This window comes from Sinocyclocheilus anshuiensis, unplaced genomic scaffold, assembly GCF_001515605.1.
Source record: "Sinocyclocheilus anshuiensis isolate Anshui unplaced genomic scaffold, SAMN03320099.WGS_v1.1 scaffold326, whole genome shotgun sequence".
Lineage (NCBI taxonomy): Eukaryota > Metazoa > Chordata > Actinopteri > Cypriniformes > Cyprinidae > Sinocyclocheilus > Sinocyclocheilus anshuiensis.
In genome coordinates, this window is record NW_015546098.1 from 86149 (window position 1) to 110484 (window position 24336).

At 33.9% G+C, this 24336-nt stretch overlaps 2 protein-coding genes across 3 annotated transcripts; both read right to left on the reverse strand.

Moving 5' to 3' along the window:
- Positions 1-2788: 2788 nt before the first annotated feature.
- Positions 2789-13117, reverse strand: LOC107700292 (UDP-glucose 6-dehydrogenase-like). Its single transcript, XM_016501899.1, has 12 exons — positions 13045-13117; positions 11151-11312; positions 8956-9057; positions 8676-8876; positions 7702-7899; positions 7425-7572; positions 7170-7288; positions 6729-6838; positions 5173-5312; positions 4929-5020; positions 3868-3978; positions 2789-3599 (listed from the first exon to the last, which is right to left on the reverse strand). Exons 2-12 carry the CDS (start codon positions 11310-11312, stop codon positions 3498-3500), a joined length of 1485 nt encoding a protein of 494 aa, XP_016357385.1. The 5' UTR covers positions 13045-13117; the 3' UTR covers positions 2789-3497.
- Positions 13118-14277: 1160 nt separating this feature from the next.
- On the reverse strand, positions 14278-21748 carry LOC107700293 (small integral membrane protein 14-like). 2 transcript variants are annotated; one of them, XM_016501901.1, is made up of 6 exons: positions 21594-21744; positions 19278-19395; positions 18151-18231; positions 16896-16944; positions 16658-16806; positions 14278-15605 (listed from the first exon to the last, which is right to left on the reverse strand). In XM_016501901.1, the coding sequence occupies exons 1-6, from the start codon at positions 21707-21709 to the stop codon at positions 15567-15569; spliced, it is 552 nt and encodes a 183-aa protein (XP_016357387.1). In that variant the 5' UTR covers positions 21710-21744; the 3' UTR covers positions 14278-15566. The 2 variants fall into 2 exon arrangements, with proteins under 2 accessions (XP_016357387.1, XP_016357386.1); XM_016501900.1 differs by lacking the exons at positions 18151-18231; positions 19278-19395 and adding an exon at positions 20349-20429 and having other exon boundaries at positions 16630-16806; positions 21476-21748.
- Between the last annotated feature and the right edge of the window lie 2588 nt (positions 21749-24336).

The window sequence follows — 24336 nt, forward strand, 5'->3', positions numbered from 1 at the left end:
TAAAATGACTGAAAATTAAGTAATGCAACCGTACCTTAAAGGGACAGTTCACCCAAAAAAAAAAAAAAAGTGCTGTTAATTTACTCATCCTCAGACCATCCAAGATGTAGGTGACTTTTTTTCTTCAGTAGAACAGTACAGAAGATTTTTAGCTGAAACCGTGATCCTTGGTGATTCATAAAATGCAAGTCAGCGGCTGCACGTCTTTGAGAATAAAAAAAAAGCATATCAAGGAACACAAAATTAATACTCATGGCTCCTGGCGATATATTGAGGTCTTATGAAGCGAAACGATCGGTCTGTGCAAGAAACTTTTTACAGCATTATTACCTGTAATTAGAGTTGGGGTACTCGAACTTGGACTCGGACTCGAGTCCGGACTCGAGTCCAATTTTGAATGAACTCGGACTTGTCACGCACTCGGGTGAATTTGTACTCGGACTTGACACGGACTTGTTTAATGGGTTGAAAGGTTAAAATATTAATAGAATGTAAACATTTACAATACCAATTTATAATCTTTTTTAATTTAATTACTTTCTGAACTCGGGCGGACTCGACTCGGACTCGGCCTTTAAGAACTCGGACTTGAGTCCAACTCGGCCCCTTTTGGACTCGGTCTCGGACTTGGACTTGATGTTTAAGGACTTGGTCTTGACTCGTACTCGACAAAGGTGGACTCGGACCCAACTCTACCTGTAATCCAGAGCCTCAGGCAAACGGTTCAGTTCATGAATGAATCATTCTTTTGAACCGGTTCTTTTTGGCGAACTAACTGAACCAGTTCATCAAATCGGACTGAAGCGTCTGAAACCGTTCGCGGCTTGAGCAGCACAGATCTACAACAAGTTACTCAATCAAAACTCACTTTCAGATGCCTGACAGTCACTGCGACTGGAAATGAGCCGAAATAGCGGCGTATCTGATCCTGTGATGAATGAACTGATTCAGCGCTCCAGTTCCTCCAACAGTCACTGAACTGAAGAAACAGTTCGACTCGGACTGAAGACCGATGAGCCGCTGATATGCGCATGCGTGAACCGAGAGCTTGAATGAAGGGGCCGAATGAGTCGGTGTACCATCAGAATGATTTTGAAACTGATACTTCAAGGTAAAAATCCTGCATGCACTGCAGTTGCTTTAAGTAATCTATTTTAGATAACCTCACCTCTAAACGGCGACAGAACAAACTGTGATTGATTGGCCACTTTACACGTTAGTCACATCTGAGCAGATGGTTCTCAGACAGAACGAGGACCAGATTTTACCAAAGTGAAAATTCTTCAAGCACTAATCATTCAAAAGCAGCAGGCAGCATTTCCCATTTCATACGTCATTTCAGTTTCATTCTGTTAAACACACAGCTGTGACGCTTATCATTATCTCCTCTATACAGCATATACATATAGTTTATATATAGTTTACAAGAGACTTATATCCCACCAAAGTTTTTACTGGACCCAACACAAAAACCTGCACATTTTAATTTACACGTAGACAATCAGAAATGTAAATGTTGTAGGGATTTCTATCATGAACGGACACTGATATGCCCCTATCAGCCATCCCCAGGAAGCCTGCGTCAGCAACGAGGAAGTCCTCTCAGCTTCTCAGATTTCAGCAAAACGCAAGTACAAACAAATCTTGCAGCTGCTGAAATGGGTGCTGAACTGGTGAATCATTTATAAAGAATCCTTGTCTGGTGTCGTGAAATTTGAAAGTCAAAACATTGCCAAGATCATTGCTACCTAGCTCGTAGCGTATAACTTATCAAATAACGTATTAACCCGTGGCCTGGGAAAATACATAGTCAAATTGTTAATATACACTGACATTAACGTCTCGCAGGACGAGTAGCTGATAAGGTGTAAAATAACAAATTTGAAATCAGTTCTAAACAGGTGGATTTAGAATTTTCAGATTCGAGTCCTTTCAAAACCTGAATGAATAGAATTAATAATAATTAATTCCCTTATAAGAATTAATGAGTTAAATTCCTTACAGTACTTACAATGTAATATTATTTATTCTAAAAAATATTATTTAAAAAATATATTATAATGTATTTACATTTCTAAATTAACAAATGTATAAACCAAATATTTACTTAGTTATAATATTATATTTACATGTAAATTTCTATTTTTATATTTCTAAATTAATAAATATATAAACTAAAAGTATTAATTTACATTTATAAAATTATATTTACATTTAAATTAGTTATTTATTGTTTGTACTAAAGTGATCATTCAAAACCATTACTTGGGATTATTAATATTTTTTGCAAACATTTATTAATAATAAAACAATTTTTTTTTTAATTAATGCATTATTTGCAAGGCACCAAAATACATGCACATGATCAATAAATATGGCAAGAGATGCTGTATAGGTGTAGTTTTGACCATCAGGGCAGACAAACATTGGCTCCACTTTTCATTTTTACACATACTATAATTTTATTTGTTTAAATACACCGTTTCATTTCTTAGGCGAGTTCTTTTTGAAGAATCTGCTGGAAAAGAAGAAGACTGAAGGAACCATAGTTTAACCTTTAAGTATACATAATACAAAATAAAATTCATTGCGTTGCAGTAACACTATAAACATAATATTTAAATGAACATGTTGGGTTGTTTTAGTAATGGATTAAAGGTCTCTATATTGTGCATCATTTAAGTAATAGAATATATTCAATACAATAACATGTCAATTGTGCATTTTTGTTTGAGCCATGGTTGACCGCCATATTTAAGCCTGCGAAATAAGTAAACAACGCTGCTGCTTTTTATTGGTCCATATTTGTTTAATACGTTTTCTGCCATCATTGTACATGACCATTACAAACCTGTACAGTAAGAGATGATTTTATAAAAGCTACAACTGTGACGCTACATTAAGATACACAGTACAGGTCAAACAATACATACCAGAGGATTAATAAATGATTAATAACTGGGTGACACAAACAGCTATTTACTATTGGTATCACATTGCCAAATGTTTTTAAGGCAAATGTTTTATAGCAGTTTTTCTGTCCCCTTGGTCCAAATATTAAAGTTCCTTCTGTTGCTGCTCCCTCAGACATCGCTCTCAAATAAGTAGATGATTTTGCCAATAACATCTATAACACTAATAACTGTAAACACTAATATACTACTAAACGGTACTGGGATGCTGAAATGCAGTTTTGTGCACTATAGATGTTTCAACAATTTTTTTAAAAGGCACAGACATGAGAACATTCTAAAAAAAAAATGCAAGAACGATGATTTAAAAAAACTAAGACATCAACGACAAAGTGTTTAAAACAGTAAATCACTGCATTTTTGCAAACGGCCATGAGAGATAAAACTCGTATAAAAACATTCTGAAGATGGTTCAGCACACACACAGCACATGCATTGTTTTCCAGCAAAGGTCACGCATTACTTTGGTTTTGTCAGCAAAAGACTTTAATCCGTGTAAAGTGCACATGTGTGTGAGTCTGTGTCTTAAACTTTGGTTTTCTTGCTGGGTGGTTCATTGAGTCGTGGACCTCCTCCGGATGGTGTGAAGGGGATTCGGGTCGTCACTTTCTTTCCAATGGTCTCGATCTATGCAAAACACACAGCATTAAACTATGTTAACTAATGAAGTGAATGAAGCAAGTAGTCAGGCAGGTGGGCACAACCACAAACCTGTGAACTGCACAAATGTGACCCTGGAGCACAAAAGCAGTCTTAAGTCGCTGGGGTATATTTGTAGCAATAGCCAACAATACATTGTATGGGTCAAAATTATCGATTTTTCTTTTATGCCAGTATAATAAAAATTGACCCTTGTGACTGGTTTTGTGGTCTAGGGTCACAAATAAGCACTCACCTGAAAGCCAAGGTTCTGGAGCTGAGGGTGCAGATGGTCCAGAACTCGTCGACCATCAAAGATAAACGCTGGTTTCAACATCTTGTGATAGATTTTCTCGTAATTCAATTCCTAAAATAAACACATGCAATACTTCACTATTCTTTTTAGACATACCGTTGTTTTTGGGAGTATAGTACCACATTTACTATAATATATGCATATATGGTAATCATTCAGCACCATGGCAGGGCTTTCATGCCAGTAGTTCAGATTTATACCCCACCAGTATTTTTACTGGACCCAACACAAAAACTCCCATTTTAATTTACACTTCAACATTTAGAAATGTGAATATAACAATATATTTGTTCTAAAAATTATTTTACAAAATGTGTTATAATGTATTTACATTTCTAAATTAAGAAATAAATAAACCAAATATTTATGAATTTATAATATTATATTTATATGTACATTTCTAATTTTGTATTTATTCTAAAATAATGATTTAAAATAAATGAGTAATACACCTTTGTAAATTTCTACATTGAACCAAACATGAATTATTTTACATTTATAATGTTTACATTTAAATGTCTAATTTAGTATTTACTCTAAAATTATTATTTAAAAATATTTATTGTTACACAATTTAATGTAATATAATGTATAATTTAAATATAAATGTATAAATGAATAAATAAACTAAACATTAATTTACATTTATAATATTATATTTACATTTAAATGCATTATTTATTGCTTATACTAAAATGATTGTTCAAAACCATTACTTGTGATTATATTTTTACATTTATACATTAATAGGTAAATCAAACATTTATTAATAATAATACAACACTAAGAAAATGTCCAAAAAAGTACCTGGAAATTAATGCATTGTTTGCAAGGCACAAAAATACATGCACCTGATCAATAAATATGCAGCTTATATAACAGTGCTGGTCAAGTGACAGTTCTGCTTTGGTAAAGCAAACCACTTTAATCAAAGCATTACTCAAGTGTTACACTATATGTCAGTGCCTTTTGAATCTGCATAGAGTTTGTGTTTTTTGTACCTTAAACATGTCCCACTCCGTGCAGATGACCAGGGCGTGTGCACTTTCACACGCCTCGTAGGGGTCTGACGACACCGTTACAAGATCAGACACTGCAGAGAGGATGAGAGTCATGCTGAATTAGACAGAAACACGCAGACACAAACGTTCCCCTGCATTCCTATATGTGAGAGCCTCCCCCACACCAGATTCAGAATGACACAGCACTCATTCAGAGAAGCACAGGTTTATCTGCTCAACACACCTCTCTCGGGGTTGTCTCCGGAGATGCTGGGTTGAGACAGATCCTGGATTATCTGCTCCTTCAGCACTTTAGGGTCATAAATATGCAGCTTAGCTCCTTCGTCCATCAGATACTTAGAGATGTAGATACTGGAGGACTCTCTGAAACACACATACACACAGGAGGGGCTTACAACACAAGATTGATGATCATGCCACAGAAAAAGGCTCTTTTTGAATAAATCCAGGGGAACTAGTACAGAACAACAGCAAAAAATGCACCACAAGTCACTTTGGGTAAAAGTATGTCAAATACATAAATGTAATATTATAAAATAAATTACTAATATGTTAAATAACTAATAATAATATTATACAATATCTAAAATGGCATTTCTTCAGTCAGTTCAAAGAAATATATCAAAATGTAGTGCATTAAAAAAAAAAAATATATATATATATATTGTGAAATCTCACTCAATTTTGAGGGTTATACTGTTTGAGAAAAAAACTAATCAGTTAATAACGAGGTAGAAGCATTCAGAAACAATATCACTAATTAATTTGCTTATTTTTGAGCTGCCAATGAAAATACTTCCAAACAGAGTCCAAGGTGTGGTGCTTTCCTTCTAAATGAATCACTTTTGTTTTTGAAAGAATTGACTGAAGAATTGAGTGAATAATTCAACGAGTTATAATAATGCACTTGTCGCCACCTACTGGCGTAACAATGTAAAAATCCCCTCGACTAATGCACAGACTAACAGTCTGTCTGGAACATGCAAAGACAAGTGGAGCGACACAAACCGTGAAAAGACCAGCGCTGTTGACTAAACATCAGCTCTCGGCCAATCAAATTCAAAGACGGGAACTAACTGTGTAATACATATGTATGATTCATCAGTGCTGTGAATCTGAGAAAGATTAATGCCATGAATCATTCTCGAATCATGCTGCATAACATGATCACCATGTATAGAATAAACTGAAGTTCATGTCACCTTAAATGCTGCTCCATAGGAAAAGGTGGACATGTCAAATACTAAAACATTCTGAAATTCATGTTCATTTTTCAATTCAACTTTTCACACAAATTGACATGCTAATACTATAATTATTTTCACTAGTGGTCTTAGACGTTTGGACCCCATTAATGAAGGGATTTGTTACAAGCCTGTGTTCCTGCCCCATTACTGAATAAATACAAATCTGTCGTGATGGCTTGAATGGAGGTAAAATAACAGCATAGTCATGCTTCTCTTCTGAAACAATCCACACGCAGATGCATGACATACCCTCACTGTCTCCAGATAAAGGTCATGGGTGGCACGGGCGTGTTGACACACGTGTCGTAGTGTTTTAAGTCTGCATAGTTTTAATCGGATATTAATCGGTATTTAATCGGTTCAAACCGATGAAAACGGTGTGTAACCTTCATTACACAATCGTAGTTGATGGTTAACTCATGCTCTGTGTTTTGTAGGTAAAAGTGAAAGACACACTTTTGACTTAAATGAACATGTGATAAAGCTGTCATAAATAAAAAAAATGACTGGTTCAAAGCATCCCTGCATGTACCTGGTGTCTCCTGTGTCCTTCTTGAAGGAGAAACCTAACAAGGCGATTTTCTTCCCTGTAACGGTGTTAAACAGGCAGTCAATGATCCGACAGGCAAATCTCTTTCTCTTCATTAATGTTGAAAACAGTTGTGCTGCTTCATATCTTTTTTTTCCAGGATTCTTCAATGAATTAAAAGTTCAAAAGAACAGCATTCATTTGAAATGGAAATACCTTTGTTGAAGTTTGTAAATACCTGTTGTTGTTGTTTTTAACAATTTAATGCATCTTCGCCTAATAAAAGTTTTGATTTTTTTTTTTAAACATATAAACTTCCCACATCTCATGTTCACCTCCACATATTCAAATTTGCTTGCTGTGACATGAAGCTACATCTGACTTGATGCACATCTTTTCATCGAATAATGACTCACACAAAGCTAACATACACCATCTTATCAAATAAATATTTAAATTGAAGTTTACCTGTTGCCAGTATGAAGCAACCTCTGGGAGATTCAGAGCCTCACACAGATACACCAAATTCAGCACATCCTTCTGAAAACAGCTTCCTCCAAAACCTGATCGAGGCAATTAAAGCAAAACTCTCATTCATTCATTTGATCGAATCTCATTCTATCATATCTTTCTGAACACTTTTATAAAGCAAAAAAAGCACCAATGTGAAATTAAAACGAGGTTAAAAAACGCACTGACCCACGCTGGCTTTGAGGAACTTGCTGCCAATGCGCTGATCCATGCCGATGGCTCTGGCCACTTCCTCAACATCAGCACCAGTGGATTCACACAGGGCAGAGATGGAGTTTATACTGCTGATGCGCTGAGCCAGGAACGCATTCGCTGCCTAAAACACAAACACGGTTCTTATACAGCGCAAAATATTAACTGAAAGATTTTTACATATCAAATTCTGACCGAAAGGCTTGGCTACAACTAATTCTAATCACTGCTTTTATATCTTACGTTTGCATACCAGTTTGGAAAGTTCAGAGGACCAGGTGTTGGTGGTGATTATGCGTGATTTGGGGACCCAGTGCTCATAAACTGCACAGAGGGCACTGATGGCCCTTTGACCCTCTGGAGTCTCATCTCCACCAATCAGGACGCGATCTGGGTCCTTCAGATCCTTCACTGCCGTACCCTCCGCAAGGAACTCTGGGTTAGAGAGAACCTGTAATCAAAGGCGGGAAAAGGTCATTTATTAACACTGAGAAACAGAAACTGAATAATTCTCTTAAGGTCCACAAATCCAGTCGGTCTATTACAGAGGCAAGATTTTGTAGAGAATCACTTAAAAAAAAAAAAAGACTAATCCGGATTATATTTACAAGTAGATGGTGGCTGTGTAAAAATGTCAAACTAATACAGAAGCATATTTTCACAACATAAATTAGACAAACAAGTTCCTTTAACTTTTTAATACCCCCGTTGTGTCCTATTTGAGTGAACACACACACATACACGATTTTTTAATGTTTTTGAAAGAAGTCTCTTATGCTCACCAAAGCTGCATTTATTTGATATAAAATGCAGTAAAACTGAAATATTACTACAGTTTAAAATGACTATATTCCATTTGAATATATTTTAAAATGTAATTTATTCCTGTGCTCAAAGCTGTATTTTCAGCATCATTACTCCAGTCTTCAGTGTCACATGATCTTCAGAAATCACTCTAATATGCTGATTTGCTGCTCAAGAAACATTTTTCATTATTGTCAATATTGAAAACAGTTGGGATGCTTAATTTTTTTGTGGAAACTGCAATACATTCTTTTTCAGGATTCTCTGATGAATAATACGTTTAAAATAACAGCATAGAAATCGGTCACTTTTGATTAATGTGAATGATTACAGTGATTACTCGTACTTCATCATACTGCAAAAAGGTGATTTTTTTTTTTCAAAAGGAATGGTGACAAGTTACAGCTGCTCAGACAAACACACCTGTAAGTTGAGGCTGGGTTTGGTGTTTGCATCAAATATGCTGCGGATGCTCTCAGCGGCACGGACCGGCACCGTGCTCTTCTCTGTAACAATTTTATACCCATCTGACACCTCCACAATCCGCCGTGCACATGCCTCGATAAACTTCAAGTCAGCAGCACGACCTTTGCCCATACCGTACGTCTTAGTCGGGGTGTTTACCTGAGAAAGAGAGACAGATATTAGGGTCAGTGAACAGACCTACATGCAAAACTACATTCAAATAGTTTATTACACTCACAGAAATGAAGACCAGATCGGCCTCTTTAATGGCAGAGTCGATATCTGTGGAGAAGAAGAGGTTTTTCCCACGACAAGACATCACCACCTCATTCAGACCCGGCTACAACAGCAAGAAGAAGAAGAAGAGACGTTTCATGACTCAAGCAACAAAGAATTCTCATTAAAAATGTCTGATTAGATGAAACATTCTGTACATGGGACAAAGACATTAAGATGTCCGCATCAAAAGAAATTTATATCCATACATCCTTACTTTACTTTATATCCACAGAAAGCACATTAAATGTAAGTAAAATCTCTACTTTTAAGGTTTCAAATACGTTTTCGGAGAATAAAATGTCAAAATTTGGTTTAAATAATGTTACATTGTCATTCGGTGTAACAATATTTATGTAAAAATTCAAACAACATGCTTATTCATTATTGTACATATTAAAATATATAAAAGAATAAGGGAGCATATTAAATTTTATTGTGTTTTAAATGAATAAAAAATTCTTACTGACCAATGGGCAAAACCTAGGATAGTGGCAAATTTTACAAATGTAAAATTACAACTAATTAGTATTTAGGGTGAAAGTAATTAGTCTTTTAATATGTCATAAATTGATTTTTGTTGTTGTAATTATGCCTGACAAGATTGTTACACTGAATGACATTTTAGTGGGTGTCTTCTGTAAATCAGGGAAAAAATGTAAGATATTTATCTTTTGCTCGGAAAAACAAAAACAAAATTGCAATTAAATTAAACAGAATTTTTTTTTTTAATTTTTAGGAAAAACAGCAATTTAACTTAAAGCAGTATTACACTTATTGTTTTTACCTTTTTCGTCTTTGACCCACATATTTAAAAATGTATCAAATGTACTATTGACTTGTTTAGGGGTAATATTTTTAATGAAGAAAATATATCTAAATAAATTTTTAGGAAAAACAACAATTTAACTTAAAGCAGTATTACACTTATTGTTTTTATGCTTAAAGCCTTTTTCGTCTTTGACCCACATATTTAAAAATGTATCAAATGTACTATTGACTTGTTTAGGGGTAATATTTTTAATGAAGAAAATATATCTAAATAGAGATGCACCGATTTCAATTTTGTTGGCCGATTCAGATTTCCAAATTTTTTCTAAGTGTGACCTGCAGATACCGATTTTTGCCAATTCCGATTTTCTAAGAACTATAATTGACAGCATATACAAACAAAAATCTACTCTTTTTGTTTTTTTTTCTTTTATGCAAAAAAAAATGTATATTTGCATAATATTACAATTTCCCCCAATCTGGACTAAGTTACAGATGTTCTCAAAATAAAGTGCTCTGTGACTGGAAAGAGGTAGAAATTACTATCGCTACAATATATTTATTGCTGTATATGACAAAACAGATGTAATTTCCCATTGTTTTCCCCCTAGTCTTATTAAATGCATGTCATCTTTCACATCAAATTCTCATCAATTGCTTCAATTAATTCAGAATAATAAGAAACTGTAGAGTTTTTACCATTCAAATGAAACCAGTATCAACAAAACCCAAGATGCATCTGAAGCGGCATTAGATGTGTTTACACAGACTGTTTGATGAAGCTGAGGTGTCAAATTGCAAAAGCATAAATAATGTTATAAGATTAACGTAAAGTGTTCATCATATGATTTCACAGTTTATTTTAACAAATATCAAAAATCTAAAAGGTGTGCATTATAGCTGACACCTAGATGAACACTTTACAGTTGGGTTTATGACTGTAAGTCATTCTTTTCAAATGCTACATGTATACCAATGTTGTATGTAACTTTAGAGACGGTCCCTACATTTGCGAATATCGAACATCGAACATCAAACCAACTTTATGCCTGATTCCGGTCGATCAGTGCATCTCTATATCTAACTGCACCTTTAAAGGGGTCATGGGATGCCCATTTTCCACAAGTTGATATGATTCTTTAGGGTCTTAATGAAAAGTCTGTAACATAGTTTGGTTAAAATTTCTCAATGGTAGTGTAAAAAACACCTTTTCAGCTCTTTTCAGAGTAAACCGTTTTGTAGCATTTTCCTTTAAATGTTAATGAGCTCTGCTGACCCCGCCCCTCTCTTCCGAGCCGCTCTCTCAAACAACTTGTAAAAGTGCATGTAGCATCCTATGACCCCTTTAACTTGTATTAAACCCTGTTATTCCTTTAACGTCGTTACCTCATAGATGGGCAGGGTCTCGGAGTTCCAGGCTTTGATCCGGGATTCATTAACATCCACCACTGTTACTGTGATCTCGGGACACATGCTTGCAATGACACTACATGTCGGACCTCCGACATACCCAGCACCTATACAGCAAATCTTTTTAATCTGAAACATCTGAGCAGAGACACAGATGGAATGGAGGTGCATCAGACTATGTGAATTATGAATGGCCCTCATCCTCTTTCACAGGGATCCAGGGCCTCACGAGCTGGGTAGTAACTCATTACATGAAATCTGGATTATGTAATCAGATTCCAAAAAAAAAAAAGTACTTGTAATTAGATTATATTGCATTTTAAAATACTCGTAATCAGGCTATAGTTGCTATTTTATTGATTACATGATTACATATTATTCACACAATAGCAATAAATTATTTATAATTTATTGATTCTCCCCAATACTTTTTTTTCATCTATTAAACGTTCCTTTTTAAATAAGCTTACCACTTACATAGATTCAGAAAGTCTTCCAGTTTTGTGGACATTCATTAGTCATGTGGTTATAATTACACAGAAAACTGAGAGGCCACGCAGCATCTGACCACTGGATCTACAAAAATCATCTCAGTGTTTTCTTATCATTGCATCAACTGCTGATGAACACATTCATGTTTATTTGAATTATCACTTTATTTAACCATGTGTTACTAAGTCTTTAGAAGGCTTTTGACTTTAAAACACATTAAAATGCACACATTCATGTTATTTCTTATTTGTATGTAATGCAGGGATTCCCAAACCTTTTTTTGTCAGATTAACCTCTTTCATCGAATATATTTTCTTGAAGTAACTATTTAAATAAATATTTTAATAATTAAGTATCACATTTGCATGTTCACGGTTCTCTGACGTTGGTTAATATTCACATGACAGGCATGATATATGCAGATAACCATATAACATATTTCATTTTTGTAGTCAGCATTTTATTTTGATGTTCTTTTTAAATGATTTATTTTAATTGTACATTTTAATGATTGATGAACCCCTTGCATTTCCTTTACGAACCCCAGTTTGGGAAACCTTTATAATGTAATGTTTAATGTATTTCATGTTGTTGATTACAACAAATTGAATTAATTTTCTATTTCTTTCTATTTTTATATCAATATGGTACACGGTTATTCTATTTAAATCACTGTGATTAACGAGTTGGGTGAAAAGTAATCAAAAAGTAGTCTGATTATATTACCTAAAATGTGCAATGTAATAGATTACAATACTAACTACAATTTTTGTCATGCAATTTGGAATCAGTAACGAACTACAATTTGTAATCCAAGTAATCTAATCTTGTGGAGCTTCAACTAGTTATGAAAAGTTCGAATCCTTTGCGACGTTCGGTTCTTTTGAACAGTTCATTCCAAAATGCAATTCAGCGATTCTTTTATATAATAAATGTTATAAATTAAGCAATCTCTTAATAAATACTACTAAAAATAAATCCTAAAATCTATTCTCACGAGTATGTTAAATAATAAAGAAAAATAAACTGTTTTTAAATTAAGTATAATATAAATGTTGACATCGCTTCGTTAATGAATCACTCAAAAGATCAAATGATTCATCAAAAAAAGACTGAACCGTTAAGCCATTAACGTGCATGACTAATGAATATATAGCCATGGATAAGATGATAAATGTCATTAAATGATTTATAATGTGATTTGTGATGTTCTATGAATACAGGAACCTTTTCAGCTTTTATAACTGAACTGTTTTTCCATTTATAGACTTGTGTAGACGTTCTGTACTATAGCTTCAATCACAAACTCACACTTTAAAAATCAACGAGTTCAATGAGACATACTTTAAAGAATTCAATAGCTTTAATACAGACTTGCCTCGTCTCACGGTGAAGTTCTTCAGTTAAAACGAAGGTTCCTCCGTCTGAGGTGCCTTGTTCCCGAATGAATAAAACTAAGACGGACTTCAGCTTCCGGATCGTTTTCAAACTAAGAGTCCTATTCTTATCCAAATAATATTTTGACCGTGACTTAAACAGAACAAATGAACGTTCATAGACCGAAAGCATTTATTATTCCTATTTAAAACTACTTCGGCAGTGTTGCCATCTAATTTTCAGGGGAAGTTGCTAAAGGAAGGTCGATTTGTTGCTAAAAGACGTTGTGACGTCATTGCGCGATGACGTCATTACGTAATCACGACGCAAAATTGCGTCGCTACATCAAATCTCAGCAAAAAATATATTTTATATGTTCATTTAGATTTGTTCGTAAAATAATATAAATGCATAATATAATGTTAAAATATAAATAACTATTTTTTACATACAACATTGAATTATTGAACACTTACACATTTTTGAACGATTACAAGTTTTTTTTATTAGCTAGTAAACTAGGGGAAGTTGCTAAAGGAAGGTAAAGGAAGGTCGATTTGTTGCTAAAAGACGTTGTGACGTCATTGCGCGATGACGTCATTACGTAATCACGACGCAAAATTGCGTCGCTACATCAAATCTCAGCAAAAAATATATTTTATATGTTCATTTAGATTTGTTCGTAAAATAATATAAATGCATAATATAATGTTAAAATATAAATAACTATTTTTATATACAACATTGAACGATTTAATTTTTGAACTATTACAAGTTTTTTTATTAGCTAGTAAACTAGTAAAACTACACATTATGAACAATTATAGTTTTAAGCAGTGTATTAGTAGTCAGTATGCTACGCTCTAAGAAAATAAATCACAGGTTTTTACCTGCATTTTAAATTAGGCATTGTATTTTGTGTTTTCGGGTTACAACGGATAATGTCCTGGAAAATTATTAGTACCTTTGCCATTTTTCTAGATATTTTTCTTACATTGTTGCTAAATTTAGCAACAAAATTGCTAAGTTGGCAACACTGTAACTTTGGTTTGAATGTTAATGTAAATATGGCAAAACTGATTATTGGGACTTTTCATTTGACGTGAAACGTCATCAAAGGAACGCATTAGTGGTCCGTTTGACGCAGAAATGTTGAGACGTTCAAAGTCATGTTGAACAATTCTAATTAGAAAGCTAAAAGAAAGCTTTATTAGAAAATAAAGACACGTTGGGATGCTATTGATCATATTTATTTGTAGTAACCAAAAGTGCATAGATGAAGCCCTTTCTCATAGAGCAGTTTTATTAGAACAGTGTACATCATGCCCTGAAATATTTAGTCCAACCAATTAAGACATTCTAACATTCTCATCGAACTGAAGAGACGGGAAGTTTAAGTTACACCACACTTGAAGACTTACAGCCTATCTTTGGTGTTTTTCTGGAGCTTTGCTTTCTTTACACAGTTGTGAAGGTGCCAGAACGAAAGTGCTACAGTTTTGCCTTTAAGCTTATCCTAAAGAGAATCTCACTCTTTGCAAATATTACCAAAATTGCAACACCCAAAGCTTATTTTGAAAGCCACTGTTTAAATTTGACAGCTATTTATACCGGTTAAGTGTTGTAGTTCATACAGCTACATAATGATTCCTGAGCAAATGCAAACAACTCTGTTAAGAATGGCATTTAGCTGGCTGTACTAGCAATTGTTTTAGTGATTTTATAAAGAGTAAAATCGAGTCTTCGGGGGGGTGGGTGGAGAGGTCTGCTTTAGATCAGCTGTGGTCAACAGATCCCAGACCATGACAACATTCACAAAGCCATGACTACAATGATAACATCTGAGTAAAAACTGGAATACGCCCATTTCATTATTGCACAACATTTTGATTTAAAGGGATAGTTCACCTTCAGTTGAAAAAAAAAAAAAAACACTATGCAAGTCAATGGGGACCAGCAAATGAAGGTGAACTGTCCCTTTAAGAAGTGGTCTCGGTCGGCCTCAAATGTGTGAATGGTTTCAATTACATCAGTGTTTAGAATGAGCCGATGTAAGAATGTCTGTGAAGTCATCATAGCTTCAGGACAAGAACATTATCCTCTTCACCTACGTCTACTCAAAAATAACCCGAATATCTTAACGAAACCAGATTTCTATGTAACCTTGTGTCTAGATCACAATTAGGCAAGTGTCATTACACAGGCTTATATGTCATTTTAACACTTGCTAAATACCTAATAATGCTTTATAGTGAAAATATAGTAAGAGGTAAAAAATTGAAGACGGAGATATATAAACCCGGAAAACAATTTCACCTTTTCTCAACTTTCTCTTTTGAAATATAACACAAACTGTACAAACACCTTGTTATCCAAGAGTCTGTGTAGATCAGGCCCCCCTCCCTATTGGACTAAAGAATCTGAAATGTGAGACACTGACAGATGATTAAGGAAACTAACGTGTTATATTAGTCACAGTAGCTGATCAGGTGGAAGCTGGATTAAAAGATCCGTGAGAAAGCTCTAGTCCACAGGAGGTGCTGGTGGCTCTCTGCCATGATTCTAAATCAGGAGAAAAGAATTCCATCCAATGACTACAAGAACTCCAATTCAGTGATTCATGTGAACTGACTGTGTATATGAAGAGATACAAAGCCCATAATATACATCGAATGTTTTGCTGATGGTTAAAACCTATTAAAGATGTACATGCGCTGCTACACGTTCTGATTACTGTTATTTCACTGTGGAGGTGAGTTTGATGATCATTTATACACTACCGGTCAAAAGTTTGGAATAATTGAGATTTCATCTTTTTTGTAAGTCTCTTGCTCATCAAGGCTGCATCTATTTGACGAAAAAACTGTACAAAGAAAACAGTAATATTGTGAAATATTACCATTTAAAATAACTGCTCATTATTATTGGTACTGAATTATTAATAATGTTTATTATTATTATCAATGTTGAAAGCAGTTTTTACTGCTTAATATTTTTGTAAAAAAATATTTGAATATTTATATATACACATATACATATATATGCCCATATACAGTATATATATATATATATTTTTTTTTTAATATTTTGTAGGATTCTTTGATGAATAGAAAATTCAAAAGAACAGCATGTATTTGAAATAGAAATCTGTTGTAATATTATACATGTCAATTTTGATCAATTTCATGTCTGCATGCTAAATAAAAGTATTAATTTTTCCCTTACCACAAACTTAAATGGTAGTGTATCACCATTACCACACAATATTATGCAGCAAAAACAGATTTCAACATTGATAATAATCAGAAATGTTTCTTGAGCAGCAAATCAGCATATTAGAATGATTTCTGAAGATCATGTGACACTGAAGACTGGAGTAATGATGCTGAAAATACAGCTGCGCATCACAGAAATAAATTACAGTTTAATAGATATTCAAAAATAAAAGTTATTTTAAATTATATAAGAATATTTCACAGTATTTCTGTATTTACTGTGCCTTTAATTAAATAAATGCAGCTTTGGTGAGCATAAGAAAAAGCATTAAAATGTTTGACAATGTTATGCAAGTGATAACTGACACAGCTGATTATGAGGGACATGTCATGACTTACACCATGGGGACCGGAGGGCTTGCTGCTGGCTGAAGGGCCCCTCAAGCTGGCTGGGCGGATCAGAAAGAGCACGAGAGCTAGCACAAGCCATCCCATAATGATCATGGGTAGAGTGATGTCCCCTTCTACTGAGGAGTTGGGGCCTGGCACTGCACACACACAAGACTCACAAGTTAGAAAAGAACACACAATATGTGCCATAGTGCGATATGCTTTAGTTTTGGACAGACAGACTCACTCTCCTGAAGGCACTCTGTGTCTGTACAGTAGGACTGGGACTGTCTCAGCTTGGAAATGAATCACAAAGAAAATATTTAATCAAAACGGCTGATCAAAAAAACATACTATATGGATGAAATGACAACATTGTGTGTGGATGTGGGATTCTGCCTTAAAGCAATTTTAGAACAAAAACAAATGCTTCTATATTACACTAATTCATAAAACATTTATTAATTTTGAATTTAATTTGAAACAATAAATGTGTGTGTCCCTCTGCAAAATGCCAGTTTCATTCAAATTATATATATATATATATATATATATATAGATAGATATCATATAAGTATTTTTTGATATCCCCAAAAAAGCATCATATCTTGTTTTCAACAGGGCAAAAACTACTGGATTTCAAATGCTTGCTCTACAAATATTTAAAATAGCTGAACCAAATGTTATTCATTGGCTAAACTAAGTGAACCAGAGAAGCACTAGCGCCATCTACTGGCCATTTATTTCAATTACAAAACCAAAATTATTCGACACCTATAATTGCATAATTTTAAAAAGGTATATGGGCTATTTTCAACACTCTCTTAAAGTGGATATTTATTTTATACAAATTATTTTTAATAAAGATTGGAAATTGCCTAGATGATGTTGGTCCTGAATCTGAAGTTCCTTGTGTTATTGCATAGACAATATCTTATTAAAAACTACAAACAACTGGAACATACAAGCCCTGTCAGACCAGCACGCTTCCATATGAAATGAATTTAGTGAAATTAAATGCCTTTATACACAGTTATAAAACAAACATTTTGGCAATTATTTATTAGTATCATAGCTTCATTAGCCAGTGTGAAATCAATTATAATTCTTTCTCTCCATTATGAAAAAAACAATACATAGTAATGCTATTTGTACAATTATTTTATATGCTTAAAATTAATTAAATAGCAGTTTAATTGCAAAGTAATTTTAGTTCAGGGTTGTTTATAGGAATTATAAAATATATATATTTTTTAAATGTAAAGACTACTCTCCCTCAAAAGAATCTAAAATACAAATATATATTTATATCTGATAACCAATATTGTACCAAGAAAAGAAGAGAAATCCAAGGACAGGGTCTGTCTCAATCAGTTATTACATTTTCTTTCATACAGATCAGTGGATCAGTAAGTTTATATAAAATGTATAAGATTAATTTCTATTTGCACATCCGAAGTAAGCAAACGCAAGTATGTTTTTTTTAAGATAATATTACTCACCAGGCTGATGAGTCTCCTCATGGCATGTTCATGAGAGCAGATGCACTCACAGGGGTCATAACCTCCCTCTGCCATCCTCTCCTAAATAAAACAGAGGATTCACACATAGACAAATTACAGACTCTAATAATAATAATAAATTATTTTAAACACACAAAGAGACACGAATGGGTATGGTAAATTATGATGGCTAGGTGACTCACATTTGAAATCCAAATAAACACAAAGCTGTGGCAGGCTACTTTAAACACCCAATAGACTGCATATAAAGTTAATGATCTAGACCAAAAAGTGCATGTTATTTATACGGTTTCTCCTCTCCCGAGCTTCATCTGCAGTGGTACATATAAATATGAGTAAAAGTGTATGTGAATAAAAATCTGTTTGGTGGACATAAACTGGGGGGGGTGTCCAAGCACCAAATTGTTCATGCATTTCGTTGATTTTGTTTCAGTTTCGTATTGGCCCAAGTCACAGGACAAAGAGTAAAATTATCCTTCAAGTTTTAATTTATATTACACAAATTGAAATCAACTTCTAAAGTGCGTGCACTGTGAGTCAATTCCTAAATGGAAAATACTGCAGTAAAAATTGCCATTCCTAAATATATTTGTTTGCCACAACAATTAGGTCCACCACTATCTAGACAAACTAAGGCTTTCAAAACAGTTTTGTTCCGTGTGCATAATTTAAAGCATGACTGAATAGCTATAGGAACCTGTAAACAAATGCATGTAGCCCCTGGAAGAAGGAAGCCTACTTAAAACAGTGAATTACCAGACTTATTTTCCACAAAATAATACGAATCAATTAGTAAACATTTGTTGCAACTGGCTTGGTTTATCAGATAAGCTACGTGTTTTCTTCCTCTTACTCAACCGGCTTCAAAAACACTGTCTGTTTAAACACTAAAAACTTATAAACCACTAAAAATCTATTTTAAGTAATATGCAATGAACAAAGAATAAAAAGTCATGTTTTCCCATCGCGAGAGGCCAAAAAAAGCACTTTTCACTAGGCTATTATTAGCGTCTTTAAAGAAAGATGAATGTTTATTTACTCATTAAAGCAGTGTAATTATTTTAACAGAGACAGCATTTAAAACAAAAACAAGACGAGAGTTTTACCCCAGTGCAAAACAAAGCAGATTTGGATACAGGTGTCTTGCCGATGATTCGACAGCTCACTCGAAGAGATTGAAAACCATTCGCTTCAAACCAGGAGCACCGGAATGTGAATACTGACCCCTGAGAGTCTCCAGATCCAGTGCAAACGCTCCCTGTGTGCACTGAAAGCATCATATCTTGTTTTCAACAGGGCAAAAACTACTGGATTTCAAATGCTTGCTCTACAAATATTTAAAATAGCTGAACCAAATGTTATTCATTGGCTAAACTAAGTGAACCAGAGAAGCACTAGCGCCATCTACTGGCCATTTATTTCAATTACAAAACCAAAATTATTCGACACCTATAATTGCATAATTTTAAAAAGGTATATGGGCTATTTTCAACACTCTCTTAAAGTGGATATTTATTTTATACAAATTATTTTTAATAAAGATTGGAAATTGCCTAGATGATGTTGGTCCTGAATCTGAAGTTCCTTGTGTTATTGCATAGACAATATCTTATTAAAAACTACAAACAACTGGAACATACAAGCCCTGTCAGACCAGCACGCTTCCATATGAAATGAATTTAGTGAAATTAAATGCCTTTATACACAGTTATAAAACAAACATTTTGGCAATTATTTATTAGTATCATAGCTTCATTAGCCAGTGTGAAATCAATTATAATTCTTTCTCTCCATTATGAAAAAAACAATACATAGTAATGCTATTTGTACAATTATTTTATATGCTTAAAATTAATTAAATAGCAGTTTAATTGCAAAGTAATTTTAGTTCAGGGTTGTTTATAGGAATTATAAAATATATATATTTTTTAAATGTAAAGACTACTCTCCCTCAAAAGAATCTAAAATACAAATATATATTTATATCTGATAACCAATATTGTACCAAGAAAAGAAGAGAAATCCAAGGACAGGGTCTGTCTCAATCAGTTATTACATTTTCTTTCATACAGATCAGTGGATCAGTAAGTTTATATAAAATGTATAAGATTAATTTCTATTTGCACATCCGAAGTAAGCAAACGCAAGTATGTTTTTTTTAAGATAATATTACTCACCAGGCTGATGAGTCTCCTCATGGCATGTTCATGAGAGCAGATGCACTCACAGGGGTCATAACCTCCCTCTGCCATCCTCTCCTAAATAAAACAGAGGATTCACACATAGACAAATTACAGACTCTAATAATAATAATAAATTATTTTAAACACACAAAGAGACACGAATGGGTATGGTAAATTATGATGGCTAGGTGACTCACATTTGAAATCCAAATAAACACAAAGCTGTGGCAGGCTACTTTAAACACCCAATAGACTGCATATAAAGTTAATGATCTAGACCAAAAAGTGCATGTTATTTATACGGTTTCTCCTCTCCCGAGCTTCATCTGCAGTGGTACATATAAATATGAGTAAAAGTGTATGTGAATAAAAATCTGTTTGGTGGACATAAACTGGGGGGGGTGTCCAAGCACCAAATTGTTCATGCATTTCGTTGATTTTGTTTCAGTTTCGTATTGGCCCAAGTCACAGGACAAAGAGTAAAATTATCCTTCAAGTTTTAATTTATATTACACAAATTGAAATCAACTTCTAAAGTGCGTGCACTGTGAGTCAATTCCTAAATGGAAAATACTGCAGTAAAAATTGCCATTCCTAAATATATTTGTTTGCCACAACAATTAGGTCCACCACTATCTAGACAAACTAAGGCTTTCAAAACAGTTTTGTTCCGTGTGCATAATTTAAAGCATGACTGAATAGCTATAGGAACCTGTAAACAAATGCATGTAGCCCCTGGAAGAAGGAAGCCTACTTAAAACAGTGAATTACCAGACTTATTTTCCACAAAATAATACGAATCAATTAGTAAACATTTGTTGCAACTGGCTTGGTTTATCAGATAAGCTACGTGTTTTCTTCCTCTTACTCAACCGGCTTCAAAAACACTGTCTGTTTAAACACTAAAAACTTATAAACCACTAAAAATCTATTTTAAGTAATATGCAATGAACAAAGAATAAAAAGTCATGTTTTCCCATCGCGAGAGGCCAAAAAAAGCACTTTTCACTAGGCTATTATTAGCGTCTTTAAAGAAAGATGAATGTTTATTTACTCATTAAAGCAGTGTAATTATTTTAACAGAGACAGCATTTAAAACAAAAACAAGACGAGAGTTTTACCCCAGTGCAAAACAAAGCAGATTTGGATACAGGTGTCTTGCCGATGATTCGACAGCTCACTCGAAGAGATTGAAAACCATTCGCTTCAAACCAGGAGCACCGGAATGTGAATACTGACCCCTGAGAGTCTCCAGATCCAGTGCAAACGCTCCCTGTGTGCACTGTTGTGTGGCCCCAGGCCCCAGCTCCGGCTGATGTTCCGGCTGTGTTTTGATAAAGATCGGGGAAGCACATTTAGGAATGCTACTAAGGCGAAGGCTTGGCTCATGAATATGAAATAGCTTGCGCTGACGTTGTTTGTATCCGTCCTGCGGCGTCCAATCGCTCAGCCTAATTAATATCCAAGAGAAACATTTCAGCAAATCAGCAAGGCCGACCGGACGAAAGTATTAATATGCATGAGGGAAGCCTTTACCATAGCAGGATTCGTACAGTCGTGCTGTGGAGTTAACCGATGAGAGCCACGTCGCTACATGTGGCATATTTTGGGAAGCACTGAATAGCCGTTACTTTTCTCACCGTTCGCAGAGCGCACCATCTATTCATTGGTTATCGCATTATCGAGTGTAAATAATGCAATGTATATTTGCAGTGTAGCTACATCAGTCACAGGAGTGTGTCTGTGTGGATGAAGTGTGATGAAGAAAATGCAAGCTCAAGCTCATCATCGTCACTCAGCCCCGTTTAAACTGCATTAAGGGTTGTGCAAATAGAAATCAACAGTAATTTTGGAAAATATTTTGAAAAATAATGCAGGCTACAGTAACATGAAGACTCAGCAGCCTAATCAGTCTTACCAGAATTTAGAGAGCCGGGCCTGTTCATGACCATTACTGAACATCTGAACATAAATAACGAAAACACTGATTATATACTGTACATACTGTACTGTACATGTATTAAATGATTATTTCATGTTTTTTACAATTTAATATGTGTATATGTATATATAATATATAATATTAAAAAGTGCATATCCTGTAAAATAATAGACTTATTTCATAAAAGATGCTTTATTTTACATGGTGCGGGCGGGCCATCATGTCAAGGACACATAACCTACTGAAAAAATACTGAAAATGAATCATGGCTGATTGCAAACAATGGATTTCTATGGAATTGCACAGGAAGGCTTTGTGAAAATCTGAAAATGTGTTGCAGCGAACATAGAAAACTACATATTGTGTAAACTGTGAGTCCTTTGTGACCTGCTAAATGTACTTGGATTATGAATTAATGTCCCCTTTAAATACAAATTAAAACTCTTTTTATATGCAGTGGTGTTGAAAGTAATTTTGTAGGATGCATTTGCACTTTTGACCTCTGCTGTTTACTTTAATGTCACCCCAACACATCTAACCAACCAATTACATGTCTTATGATATTGACATGTTTTTATTATTATTATTATTTTAACATAGAATGCTACATGACATGCAGCCACTTGTAGTGCACTTTGCACCAAAACAAGATGATTAAATGATTGTGAATAAGTGAGAGAGAAGGAGAAATAAAATGATAGACTATAGTTTTATAGGTTTGTTCATATCCCGGCACTTTTGACAGGATATTTTTTTTTAACAAAGATAATTTTGTTTTATTAGACTGAGATTTATTGTATAATGCTTTCTGGAAACTGCTATACAACTCTCTCTGTTGTATAAATAGTGTAATGCATTGTTTGACAGTCCAAATCCATTTTTTTGTAAAATGCTTTGCAAACATTAATTATTTACTTTAAAACCAGTCATTTCACAGTGAGCTTAATCTCTCAAATGCAGCATGTTTGGCAGCAATTTGAATTAAAAAACATGCTAAATTAAGATTAATATTTACAATTGCAATCTTCTTCAGGTCACCCACCAGTTAAAACATTCACATATAACTTACAGGGTCTCAAAAGATCAATACAAATATTCATGTTAAGTGAGAATTCTTCTTGCTTAGATTTATTTTGTTTTGTTTAAATCATGTGGATGTTGGATATCAAAATAAAATCCACTAAAGACACAGAGAAGACACATTTATATGGTTACAGCCAGACATGTCTCACAATGCTGTTCCAAACTCACTCAAACTTCATTAATGATGGTGTCATCATTTAGTAATAAGTTGTTAATCTGATAATAAAGTTAAGAATACACTGTATCCATTAGATACACTGCTGTTTAAACGTTTGGGGTCTGTAAGATTTTTTTATTGTTATCGAAATATTTTTGTTTAATGGTCACCAACCTGCATTTATTTGATCAAAAACACAGTAAAAACAGAAAGACTGTGAAATATTTCTTAGAATTGAACATTACTATTTTAACCTCTCTTCTATTTTAATATTTTTTTTAAATGTAATTTATTCCACCATTACTCCAGTCTTAAGTGTCACACGATCCTTCAGAAATCATTCTAATATGCTGCTCAACATTTCTGATTATTTATTAACAATGCTGAAAACAGCTGTGATGCTTAATGTTTTTGTGGAAACATTATTTTTCAGGATTCTTTGATGAATAAAGCATTTTTTAAACAAAAAAACAAATCTTTTTGAGTGGTAATGTTTAACTACATTGTGGATTGCATTCAAAATGTATATATATATATATATATATATATGTGTGTGTGTATGTATATGTATGTATGTGTGTATATATATATGTGTGTATATATGTATGTATATGTGTATGTATGTGTATGTGTATATATGTGTATATGTGTGTATATATACACCTTGCTACGTGTACTGCGTTAGGCTAACCGAGACTTGTCATTTGCACTTATATATTGTTGCTCTTTTGTTAGTTTTGACTGCCTTTATTGTACTCATTTGTAAGTCGCTTTGGATAAAAGCGTCTGCTAAATGACTA